Source organism: Diplotaxodon limnothrissa, linkage group LG7 (genome assembly GCF_057381915.1).
Source record: "Diplotaxodon limnothrissa isolate DT_005_m linkage group LG7, D_limnothrissa_male_GT1.1, whole genome shotgun sequence".
NCBI lineage: Eukaryota > Metazoa > Chordata > Actinopteri > Cichliformes > Cichlidae > Diplotaxodon > Diplotaxodon limnothrissa.
The window spans coordinates 37,862,169-37,875,753 of NC_140602.1; the positions used below are offsets into that span (position 1 = coordinate 37,862,169).

Genomic DNA, 13,585 nt, shown 5'->3' on the forward strand with positions numbered 1-13,585 from the left:
CCATCTTTCAGAGACTAATCAAAAAATAGCCTTAAATGACCATCCACCCACCCATCTGTCCATCCATCCGTCCATTACTGCTTATCCATGTTTGGGTCAAGGGGCCAGGAGTCTAAGGAGAGACATCCAGGCCTCCTTCTTCCTGGTCCCTGTCTCTGCCCTTCTAGGGAGACTCCAAGGCATTTCCAAGATAGCTGAGAAATGTAATTTGTCTAGTTTCAGGTCTTTCCCAGTGCTTCCTCCTGAAAATCCACTAAACAGGCTCTGGTTGGGCAAACTCCCATGCACACTCGAATATCCCGAAGAGGTTCCACGATAAAGACAAAAACCACATTGTTTCTCCTGAACACACTGTAGAATATATCTTGTATCTCTATCTGAATATAATTTGCCAGTGTCTGAACTCTAACTGTGTTGAAATGAAAATTAAGAAACTCCAAAATCTGCCTCTACTTGTCCCACTATTCATTGTACTGACTGCTTCACAGTAGGGATGAATGATGAGTTGCGCATGGTCGCCTTCAGACATAGCGCTTTCTTGTTTCAGTAAAAAAGCGATTCAAGGTTAGGTTTCATCCAATCAAGATGATCTTTTGCCACATGATTTAGGTTCCTTTCATGTGCGTTTCTGTTGCTGCCCTCACATGCTTTTTTTTCCAGGAGTGGCTTTTTTCTGGCTTCCCTGTCATTTAGCCCAGATTTTTAAAGAATTCTGATGACTGTTGTCTTTCCAGGAAGCTCTCCCACTCCAACAAGCTGCAGTATGTAGTTCTGCCAGAGCATACTGTGGGGCCATTTTCTGACCGAAGTTCATGTGTGGATCTTCTCCAGAGGTTTCTCCATGTGGTTAGAGCCCAGGCTTTTGCAAGATGCTGTGTAGTCCTGTTTTATTTTAATTGGAAACAGTGCAATGTTATCCAGTCTAAGCTGTTTAGATTTTTTTAAAATAATCTATTCCATGTCAAGTCTCCCTACAATCTTTTAGAAAACTGCATAAAATTCTTAGAAATTTCTGATTGGGAAGTGATTTGTGAACATGTTCAAATAGTCACCTAAGTGCTAAGCAGTGCTAAATGGACTTACATGGAGACGTTTCACCGCTCATCTGGAGTTCTAAATGATTAGTGGGAATTTCCCAGAATTTTAAATACTGTAGTGTAGAGGTGACTCCATTGTGTCTGCTGCACACTGTTGAAGCAGCTGTTAAAAATTTTAGATGCAGGAGATGCAACATTCATTGTTCATCAATCCGTTGATGAACAATGGCATTCCGATCACTGCATCCAGTTGGATGTTACTGCACCCAGTTGGGGGCAGACATCAGAAGGCCCATTTTGAGTAACTACCTATTTCAGGGTCTTCTCTTGTGTGTTTCTGGTTCTTGTTCCCCTCTACTCTTGTAAACCCCTTCTTATCCCAGAGGTGTAGGGCTCTTATAAACCCATATACTCCAATTTGAAGCTTCTCTCTAAAATGTGTAGTCCAAAAAGCCCCATCCATTTCCACTGACATCCTCCCAAGTGAACTTGGTGTTGCTGTTCACTGCACAGATGTGCTCTGTGAACGTTTCCAGTTCCTGTGTTTTGATTTTCCCCCTTCGCACACCTACCTTTAAAAACAGTAATCTCCAGTGAAAATAACCTTAGCCATTACCAGTTCTCAAAAAGATTTCTGACAAGGTCAATTCTGACATTGAATTATTTTCATGCTTCCTTTGCAGACAGTCATCACAGTCTGATGTCACTCACCTGAGGAGCGGTCACCGCAGATGGCGCAGATGTGTTTGGTGAGTGACAGAGCTGTGCTCGAGGGCTGGGCAGGCACCTTCATCACGCCGTTGAGGCCCAGTGGAGGCTTTATGTCCTCCGTACTGCTGACAGAGTTCATTGGAGAGTTCAGCTGGAACATCAACACACAGAAACACACACGCCGACAAGTCACAATGCAGCCCGCTAAACTCAAAACATCAAAATCGCACAAGCACCGTCAAATAAATCACATAAGCTTAAGGTCAAATTCAACAAGAAGATTATACACAATAAGGACATTACATGAAACTGGAGTCATGTCACTCAGGGAGTACTGAACAATCTGAAATGTACAAAACAAAAGCCATATTAAGACTACTGATGCGTAATATAGATGGTCAGCAGCCCTAGCAACACCTCTTTTTTCCTCTGTCATTTCTCCCTTTCACTCTCCTCCCTCCTGTTCCCCTCATTTTCAGATCTAAATCTGGCGCAGCAGGATCCTGCACCACTCAACCCCAGGAACTCTTTTATTCATGCTCTCAACAAGCCCTCCTGGCTCCAAAATGTTCAGCGATAGCATAACTCTACTGCAAAATTGAACAGTACAGCAGAATAAAGAGACAGCATTTGTTTTAGCAGCAGCGCAACTGCAGCCCTAAGTCTAACTTCAATAGTTGCCTGTGTCTCTCTCTCTGAAGGAGCTTTGATACAATTCATCCAAAAATGACCCCTCTTTGCTTTCTGCTGAAAGTGAAAAGCAAGGGGGAGGCTAATTATTATAACAAGCTACACGCTGTTTCCAGAGGAGATAAACGTTAAGGGGAAATGTATAAATTATTCACTAAATATACTGGATGGAACAGAAACAAGCCAACTATTAGTGGGAAAAAAATGACTTCATGAAAAAAAGTAAAAGCACTAGTCTGATTGACTGTGCTAAAACCACAGTAATTTTACATGATGGTAAGAAAGGGGGAAGGAAAACTGCATATAGTCAGACAAGTAGATTCTCCACAGGCACATTCATAACAGAGGGATGAGAGACAGAACACTATTGGCAGAGCAGAGCCAGATGTGTTTTTATTAAGTTACCACACATGAGAAATGTCTTATAGCACAAACACTTTCTGAGTTAAAATTAAGTTCATACTGTTGCAGAGAAACCCTGTCTATATCTGCTGGGATTAGGAATGACAGAAAAGCCATTTACATCTTATGATGACAGGGCTAACATATTTTGTCACTCTAAAACGCACCCTAAGCTGTGTTTACACTCATCTGACAAAAGTACATTAAGAGCATAATGGAAGAACATAGAAAAGTATACATCAGGGCAAACAATGCCCTTTATTAGACGCACAGGACATAAACCAAACAGCCACTGAGTTAATATGCATGTTGGTAAGTGGTTACACAACTACAGTTGTAGCTGTGGAATATCTTTATAACTGGGAATTACAGAATCTCAGGTTTACATTGCTACAATTCATAGAAATATCACTTAGATTATACATGAAACTAATTAGAATATTAGCTAAAAATGCCTTGAAATTAAAATGGGTATTATTCTGTTTTTATTCAGAGTACACGAGTAAAGGTGGTAGACTTAAAAACTTTCAGGAAAAAAAAAAGAGAGAAGAAATGTTTTAAGTGATTTTTTGCAAAATCACATTTATTGGATACACACGTGTGTCCCGGTGAGCACCAAATGGATTTTTGATCCACATATTGTTAAAAGCAAAATCATACTGAAAACTTAAAAGAAACAGATGGGCTGAAAATCAAAGGAGCTGTAGCTGAGATATACTGAATTTTAGTGAAGGGTCAAGCTCCAACAACCCTCCAGTCCAGAGTTCCCATATTTGAACTCATCAGCATGTTTCATAAGAAAAGAAAGTCAAGGAACAAAGCTCCTCTAGAACCATGGACAATATATCAGTTTAATTTATTTTTATTTCTCTATGTATTTTTACAGATCATGTATCATAAAGATAAGGCAGATAAGATATGCATACAAAAAGACTTTTATATGCAGCTTATATGTAAATATGTAAATAACTACATACTCAAATTGCAAGTACACACGGCCAAGATACTACCTGCACTGCACACAAACTGTATACAAGCCACTGTGGCATGTCACCTTCAACAGATTACACACCCTAAAATCTGATCCCTCTTTAATGCTGAAAAAAAATGTTAGCTGTGCCAAATACATACATATTGCTGGAAGCTACAATACACCATGCTTCCATTGAGAGAAATATTCAAGCCCATGGTGATTTGCCATCACATCAAATAGGAAATACTAGACGTCTCCTGCATCATTTTACACATATTTCCAGAGAATTCAGCATGACATATGGGGTGTCATGGGAACTTGGGAAACTGAGTTGAATTTCAAAATTATAGCTTACATAAGTTAGAATGTTTGGCTGTGTGAATGATGGATTAACTTGGGAGGGAGGGATGAGTGAGTTAAAAAGGCTAAACCTCCTTTCACCATAAGGAAATGTTTAGTTTACACCCTGGCACTCACCACTGGCCTGAGCCATGCACACAAACAAACACACGCATACAGAGGCACACACAGACAGCCTCAGTTGGAAAAAAAAGGTTACCATCCTGCCCAGTTTCTTATAGTACTTTAGACATCAAATAAAGGTTAAAAAGGAAACATTGTAGAAAAACACAATACAATGCAGAATTTCAAGGGACACTAAAGGTCAGCAATGCATGCAATTCAATATCTGAATCAACTCCTGGGAGTCAAAGCTGATGTCATTGTTTTCTTCCAGTATAAGGCCACGTGATAGGAGCGTGACGAATCAATTAAGGATATGCAGTGGCTTACAAGATGCAATCAGCCAGAAAAAGTTGGTATAATTTTTGCATCTGGTTTTCAAGCTAAAAAAAATGTCAGTGTTCATTGTGTATCTACTTATAGCAGAGCTTATCAAACTTTCAAATACCCCCCCAAAAAAGTTTGCAACACCAGTCCCACCAATCCTTGCAGAATCTTACTAAAATAAATATCTTCAAAACTGGATTTAAAAGAAAAACATCCCGTTTGTTTTCCATCATTAGATGATATTCATTCAGATGAACTTCTTTTCATATCGTTCCCCTGGTTATCCAAGCAAGCCAAAAACCCAACTCCCCACTGAGGTTCAATGCCCCACCAGGGGGCCTGTCACACAGTCTGTGGAACACCATGGTTTAAGGGGTCCTAAAACAAAGACCTAGTGTTGATGCTAGTGGTAACTGTGAGAAAGAAAAAAATAAATAGAAAAGATTAGTTTGGATATAGCCTCAAATTTGCAGGACAAAAAGGATACAGGGATATACCTGCATCGCTTTGGCAGCACGTGAACACACCCACATCTATGCAAGTTTATCCACATGCATGCACAAACCCACATCATGAGGTCTTACCTCAGTTAAACGCCTGAGTCTAGTCCTTTCCCCTGGAGTGCAGCACTAACAGAGCTGTCTTCCTGACTGAGACAGTCTCTATCAAACCCTCTTTCTCCCTGACAGAAAAGATTCTTCCCTCTTACAATCTATTTTCAGTGAACCTGCAACTCAATCTCAGCAACACTGCTCCCCAACAGTGGGGTGGGCAGGCTAGGGGGGGACTTTTCTTTTCCTTCTGCCCATGGCGATGGAGACAAGGCAGGGAGATTAAAGTGGCTCAGGACTAGTTCTGGAAATAGAATATATGCACCCGCCCTTACAGCACACACACGTATGTGAACCATTGCAGGGAGGTATGCCAGTTGTGTGTACAGCTCAGGGAAACCCCACTAACAAGCCTCTCTTTAGACACCAAAGAGACACTTTAAGGACAAGAAAGCTTAAAACAGACGAGGGTCATTTAAAATCCAAGACTTTTCAACGTAACACACGATTCCCTGCAGAACAATGTACAAAACAAAAGAGACCTGAAATGGTCTAACTAAATTACACATTTTTTCTCTCTCTGCAGGTGTTACATAACATGTTGTGGAGGGCATTCCAGTGATACATCCAGTACAGTGGGGGTCTGTGTCTGCTTGAGGGTGTCAGATTCTGCACTGAACTGATATGCATGATTATATGTTCTGTGCCACCTGCTGGCTCCAGCATTCTGCTGTAACATTCAAACATTAGGCTAAAGGTGATGAATTAATAGTTCTACAAATATGAATGGAAAAGCGACAGAAAGTATCAGTGGCTGCATGGAAATATATAAAAAACAGCACGTAAAAAGTTATTTATAAGTGTTACTTTGGTTTGGAATTACAAAAACACTATGACACATTGTGCCAAACAAGTGTTTTTTTATGTTGGGTCATGATAGCAACACATATGTGTGGTTCATTACAGTGAAGAAAAAACAAACAAACTAGAGGTGCACCAATCGATTCTCCGGGGACCAACATGGGACGATTTCCGACCAGTTAGCCTCCAGTATGGACACTTATGAACTGGTCCATTTTGTGGGTGCAAAACATGCACACAATGGTGAAGGTAAATCTCACACACACACTTATAGCCACACACTATCATGTTAGTGTGGAAGTTACCCAAAGTAATCTATGGCACACCACCACAAAAACGCTCAAACCAACAAACCACATACCCGATCATCCCCTGTGCATTTTAAAGAAACTACAAAGGAAAAGTGGCTAAAACTAAAGCTATCCAGAGCTCAAAGTGAGACACAAGCCAGCAACCTAAAGTATGTGGTAAGAACAAAGGATGAAAGCACAAATTTAGAAACAAGTGAGAAATAGAAAAGATTTGACAATGAAGCACCTGCCCTGTTATATGTTAAAGGAATAAACGCACTGGAAAATGATTTAAGCACCTGACATTTGCTTTGTTACATAAATCAGTACAAATTGTAGTTTAATAATTCATTTTATTTTGAAAATAAAAATTGGAATTGGCCAATAAAACTGCAATCAGTTCATTTTTAAGCGAAACCAAAGTTTTACTATGTGACAGCAGCCAAAAACAGTACATCATGGCCTTTATTACACCAATATATACTCCAGTTACAAAGTACAAAAAATCCAATCATGAACCAGTGATCTCAAAAACTAAATATACTACAAAAAGATAAATGACAATACAATAAATTATAATATTTTATTATTGAAACCATAAAGAAAAAAAAACAATAGTTCAACAAAATAACGATGAAGAGAAAAAAAAAAGTGTATTAGTGCAGCTCACATTACTCATAATTCATTTTAACAGAAATAACAGAATATTCTTGGCAGCTGAACAGCCCCTGTGAACTATTAATATTCTATGACAATACATGGCGGTGGAAATCTAAAGAAAGGAGCGTCCCCTGAGCGAACACAGGACAAAAGAGAAAGAAGAGTAGAGACAGTAGAGGCCTGTGCTTAAGATGAGCTTAGCTCGATTCAGAGAGTCAGAGCACAGAGTTTGCTCGTAAAGATACTTCAAAAGGAGACATCAAATCCTCATGCACCACTCCTTAATGCACAATCCTCATGTGGAACTTCAGTTACTTTGCTGTTCAAGGGCACCTTTGTTAATACAGAGAAAGTTATCTTCACTGGGTCTTTTCAAAAACGCCCTTATAGAATTTCTTCATAAGGTTATCCATTAAAGAGCGGCACAACATGACCACGAACTGAATGTTCTACTTCACAACCCACTGTTTCCGATCACACTCCTGACACTTGTTCCGCTCCCTCTACTGTGCTTTGCTTAAGAATTATTAATTTTTGTAACTTTAATTTATTTCTGCTTTAAGGCATGAAACTGAAACGATCTGCAGCTAGAATGTAAAAGCAAGGAAGTGTGAGTGGACCTGATACAAATCTGCTGTTGACACGAGATGAAGTCTAACCAGCTGTCGACTGAGAGGTGAGGACAGGGGATCAGGTAATGATCTAGCCTAATGATAACCCCGAGTCCCCTTTCACCTCTGACACATTGTGACAATCACTTCCTTCTAAAAGAACACTTATCTTGGGACTCGTGCAAAGCATGGGTGGAATGAGTGAGAACTTTCCTCTCATCGCTGTGTTGTGTGTGTGAGTGCTATCTTGACATGCATCAACAGAGACGGGGTATCAGGTTTCACACAGGGAGGATGTGGTGATGGACCCCTCTTCTGTAGCCTGTGGGCTTTAGCCACAGTTAGATAACTTATGAGAGATCTTAAAGACACTTTTTTTGAACGCAAACAGCTCACATAACAAAAACTAATCAACGGACACATGCACAGCACAGCTCATGCAGTCATTTGTGGATGAACTCTGGGATCCTCTGCGAATAGGTCCTGTCATGTAACAGCAAATTACATGAGTCATGCTCAGGATGAGGAAACAGGAAGGAAAGGCAAATTCTAGCTATTACAGTATACACTGTATGACCATCATGATTACATCCAGCACTCTCAGAATTACTGTCAAAAAGACATTTTTTGGCCTATGTAATGGAAAAATGTCTGTATACTTTATGCTTCTACAGACTGCAGTACATAATGTGTACTTACATTGTACTTACATTAAGCTTTCTAAATACACAGTAATTAAAAAGCACCGTGTTACCATTATATTCACCCCTACATAGTCACTGCATTGGCCTATTTCAAAAAGAACAAAACGTTATAACAGGAAACAATAATGTGACTATTTTTTGAACTGCTTACTTAGCTGAAGCCTTGGTGATTGCATGTGGAAACCTTGTATTTATGGAGGCTTTTAGCATAACAGTGAATAATTAAGTCTCCCTCAAAAGTCTCAGTGAACGAAAGGAATCAATGAAAAATAAAAAAAGGATCCCTCACTTACACATGGGATCACAACGTGGCCATAATTTATGTATTTTAATAGCTTATTAAGTGAATACATACATTATTTATCAACCATTAAATAAAGCCTTTGGTTACAAAATATAAATCCTTCCTAAGTATGTCTTTTTGTAAAATAGCTCCGTGATTATTGTCACTAAGCTCTATTAAAACGCTCTCCCTACTCTCTCCCAGTAGAATTTAGCAGAAGCAGACATTATTCCAGACAGCTTGGAGGTTTCTAACACTCGCACCATGCTGTGCCATAGCAGATAAAATGAATCATCGCAAGCACTGCCAGCTTATGTGTGTGTGTGTGCGTGTTTTGACAGAAACTTTTGTTGTAGTGAAAAAAAGAGGATATTAAGCCTATCAGTGCTGTGGAAGCAGTGAGCCTTGCAGCAGTGAAGCTGGAATACACACAGTAACTTGCAGCTGTTGTCTCACCTCAGAATGGCACTGCTGGGCATGGATTTTGTCTAAGTGTTTTTGGAATCTATTGGAGTTTTTGCACATACTGGGGTGGGTTCACGGCATGAGTGGATCTATGTGTCTATGTGGATATATGAATTTCTGGAGTTACATGCAAGCACAAGCGTGCATTATCACTTGGTCTCCATGTACATGTGTAAGTGTGTCGTTCTGGCTTTGCGTGGGTGTTGATGAGCATACAGCAAAAGCCAGGGTGTTTCCTGCATAGAGAAATTGTTGGTGCCACCCAACGATGTTTTAATCAGAGCCACCAGAATTTAGTTTCAATAATTATTTTAATTAATAATCAATTTGATTGAGTTTGCATGAAATTCAGAAGATATATGCAGCATAAAACTTGAATTATTATTTTTTGATTAGTGTGTGACCTAGAATGCAAATACTCTGCATATATACATTTATAATGGCCAATGATAAAATTGTCTTATTCCAAGGGAAAAAAACAACAACAAAGAAAACAAAAACAAAAAAAACCTCAGTTTTTGCAACCTTTGAATAAACATGTATTTCTAACTGATAAAATGAGCTACATGCTGTAATACTGTCTGACTATTGAAAATTAGAGATGCACTAAATGATCACCCAGCAACTACAATCATATGTATTTGACAGGCTGCGATGGGCTGATTAATCTTAGATAAAGATTCTGTGCTAATCCGTCATAGCTTGACATGCACTTGTCCAGAAATGTAACTAAATATAGGAAAATATGTCACAACAACTGCAATATCTGTGCTAGATGGAAATATGTCGTGCAAAAGACAAAAAATTAAACACAAATTGAATTATGTAAACTGCGAATGCCAACAGCCAATTATCTAACAATATATAATTTCCTATTTCCTCATTTTGATAGCACTGAAAATAAACGTAGGTGACTACAAAGTCTTTTAATGATTTATTTGAGCTGTTCTCTTTGTTGCAATATTAAAATGACTGTTGTGACATCAAATAAAAAAAAAAAAACAGGAAATGGGGGCACAAGTTTGAATGTATTTTGGATTTTTTTTCCTAATCTAGTCAGCAGGCCAGACTTCAAAATTATTGAATTATCAAATTATCAGATTTATTATCAAAATCTGGCAAGAAAATTGCAACTGATGCATGTCTACAGAAAATGTATGAATAATGTGCTGCACTTGCACTTGAGTTGTCTGCCATTCAGTATTCCCATATCACACTCTTTGTGAGAAACTATTTCAAAAACTGTACACTGGCATGTCCTCTTTGTTGTAAAGATGGGTCACTATCTTACATTTCACTTCGAGATGGATAAAGACATATTTTTGCTTTCAAGACAGGCACCAGTCCAGAGATTAATGCTCTAGTGATTACGTTATCAGTGTAGCTTTTTAGGTGTTTCCTACCGTGCACCATAAAAATGAACAAAATTATATGTCTTTTATCAAATAACACATAATCTGGCAGCAATTTAAAGACCATTTCAGTGTAAAACCACCAATGAATTTAGCAGTGTTTTGCAAGTCATTTAGTTACATTTCCATTTTCCACCATTTGGCGGATAATGTGATGACAAATCCAACTGCTTTTAAATGATGAGTCTTTTACTTGGGTAATAGTATTAGTGTCAGGCAACTGGATTCCCTTTTACTTCCCATGGCCGACAACAAGTAAACAAGTACTTTATTGATGACTGTTTCCGACTGATTAGCTCCCTAATCCTAAACAAGATGTTGGGTGATCAACACCAATTCTGCCAGAATGAGGTTTGATACTGAACATCTGACATTTGCAAGATTAAACTAATCTGTTTCAACACTCTTTTCATAGAAAATGTCAGCCTTGCCTTCTTTGTGTAACACATCTTTCATTTTTAGTTATGAATGCTGAAGAAAATAATTTATTATAGGACTGTAAAGAGTTTATAAATATAAAATGACTAATATCTGTGCATGACTTCAAGTTTTACAGGCGCCTGGGCAGTGACAAAAGTAGAATTAGTCATACAGAAAGTGTCATTACACTTCACAGACATACCACAGCGTACATGTCTGTCCACAGGCTGCATTGAGTTGCTGTAATATCACACCAGCAGATGCAATTAAAGCCCTGAAGGGATTATTTCAAGCTTTAAAATAAAAGTGTGCCCTCAAGGCATTCAAACAACAATGTCTAGAGCCTGCACTATGAGGCTGCACCGTGAAACTTAAGCCTAACGTTAGCATTTCAATCCCTTATAGCTCCTACCTCCTAAATGGCCCAACTCCTGTGTGGCACAACACAAGCAGAACACACACAGGCCCAAGCTTTATCACACAATCCATCAGCTATTGAAGCCTTGTAAAATAAAAAGTTATGGAAAAAATAACAAAAATAAGATCACTAATAAAAAGCAAACAAAGGAGAGGGGCTTTAACGTAACTCTTTGTCGAACTATTTTCTATAAAATCTGCATTCTCCCCATCAACACAATGTATTAATCATTTGCTTTAATTCCGTCAGAACTGCACTGCATCTTTACCTTTATAGTGCTATGGGAAAAAGTGAGCGCTAAATTGGTTTCAAAGTTTTCCTTAACACATCTAAGCTTTGATTGGCATTAGAGAGCCTTGATTGCTCCCCTAAGACCTTACACACAGTTCTTTTCTACAGCCATGGAGCCATGATGTCATGCAAAGTCCATCAAAGACCACAGCAGTGGAAGGGACCTTTATTACTCCCACAGAGAAAGGGGCTAAGGTCCACCTCTCTCTCTCTTTCACTTGAATGTGCTGTGTTTCAGGCTCCTAGCAACACAAACGCCTAAACACGATGTACTGAAAAGTGGCACATGACATCACGGCCGCCGCTCATTTATAATTTATTAAACGCGTGTTCCATTTCTTGTAAAACATTTACACCTTTTTCACATTTGTGTTGTTGAGTCCAGAAACAGTCGAGCTTAATGTGTATTTTGAAAGCCTTGCTGTGAGACACTGGTCTGTTGTTGGTTTAGGATTTGCTGCGAGGTTTCAGTGGGAGGACAGAACCCAGAGGGGTACAGACTGCGTCTGGAAAATGGTAGCCAGCCATGGTTCTATGATAAAGAACCCCTTTTTCCCAACAGCCAGACAATTCTCCTCATTGTCACTGCAAGTGTGAACTGTGTTCCAACCACTATCATCCCTTCCATGTGTTTGGGTAGTTGCGGTGTCTGTGATCGGGGGACGGTCTGTCTTCTCAGTAAGTTCAAGCCTACAGACATAACCACTGATGAGTTTGATACTAAGAAGCACGACTACGGTTTGCCAACACACCCAGAGCATATAGCTCAAAAGATGTCTTGCAACCTCTCCCTTCATAGAACTCCAGAAAATATGAGTTGACAACCCTGGTAAAACCACGAAATAAAAGACAAAGTATGCGCTTCAAATAACACACAATATCTTTTATGTATAGTATGTTTGCTGACAATGCATGGTCCTCTTCACAGAGAAAGAACATAACCGCAGTATGTCATTGTGTCTGGATGCTCGGGACAGAGCTGAAGGGGAAGTACTGTTGTTCAAGATGTAAGAACTGGCTGATAATAAAGGACTGTCTCTCTCTTTACATGTGGTTAGCTTTTTTCTGAGGATGTGAGACTCCTGTATGAATAGGACTTTTGTTCATCTTCTCCCAAGCTTTCATCATGTTTTCAATTAAACCTTTGATGTAGAGGATAGTTAAACCTTGCTGCTTTTCATTTATACACTGTTTTTTATTGAAAAATATATAGCTTTTAGGGCAAAGTAGGTAAGCACGATTACCACCTGACCGTGCATGTCCATCTATAAATGTAATCTTTCTACTGGAAGATGCTGCTGAGTGCAGCTGATGGTCAAATAAGGTATTCTTGTGATTATTGTATTTTATAATACTACATATGCATGTATGATCATTAGAAAGAAAGTACAGTATATGCAGTTTGGTGTGTGTCCACGCCTGTGCATTGTGAGCCGTTAGCTTAGGCAGGGTCTCACACTGGTCTGGGCGGTTAAGTAGTGAAAAAGGCTGAGCTGTGACCTCGTTCCAGTTAACTGCTCCTGACAAAAGCAAGTCAGCCGAGTGTTAAGTCTAAGTGGCATATGCCGTCTGACTCAAATCACGTCTTATCAGATGTGCCGCGCCTCACGACCACAGGGCAGTGCCACCATCTTTATGCTCTAAGCCACTGCACTTTCAAATCAAACCACTGTTCCCCACCTTTGCTGAGCAGCAGCAAGAAGCCTCAACAATCTCGGTTATGGAATCACTCATAGTTAACCGTTTACAAGACCACCTGTACAGTTTGGGTTTGGGTGGCATTCGAAATATGTAAAACACAGGTGTCAACAATAACATTTTTGTTTTTCCTTTCTTTATTCTTTAGCATTAATGAAATGAGAATTTTTTTTTTAAAGCTTTGCAATATAATGATAGTATGCAGATACACCTTAAGTTAAGCATAATACTTGTGTGTATACTGCTTCTCTTAGACAGACTAATCAAAAAAGTCAGCCAAAATGATATTTTTTCTTGTTATCTAAAGATATTTTAACAT

At 39.1% G+C, this 13,585-nt stretch overlaps 1 protein-coding gene across 6 annotated transcripts in view; it reads right to left on the reverse strand.

Moving 5' to 3' along the window:
• Nucleotides 1-13,585, reverse strand: part of rxraa (retinoid X receptor, alpha a) — a 160,444-nt gene that overhangs the window by 24,842 nt on the left and 122,017 nt on the right. For all 6 annotated transcript variants that reach the window (XM_085359669.1, XM_085359671.1, XM_085359668.1 and 3 more), the window contains one exon: nucleotides 1,749-1,899. In XM_085359669.1, the coding sequence (XP_085215795.1) occupies nucleotides 1,749-1,899 (151 nt within the window). The remainder of the gene's footprint in view (nucleotides 1-1,748; nucleotides 1,900-13,585) is intronic.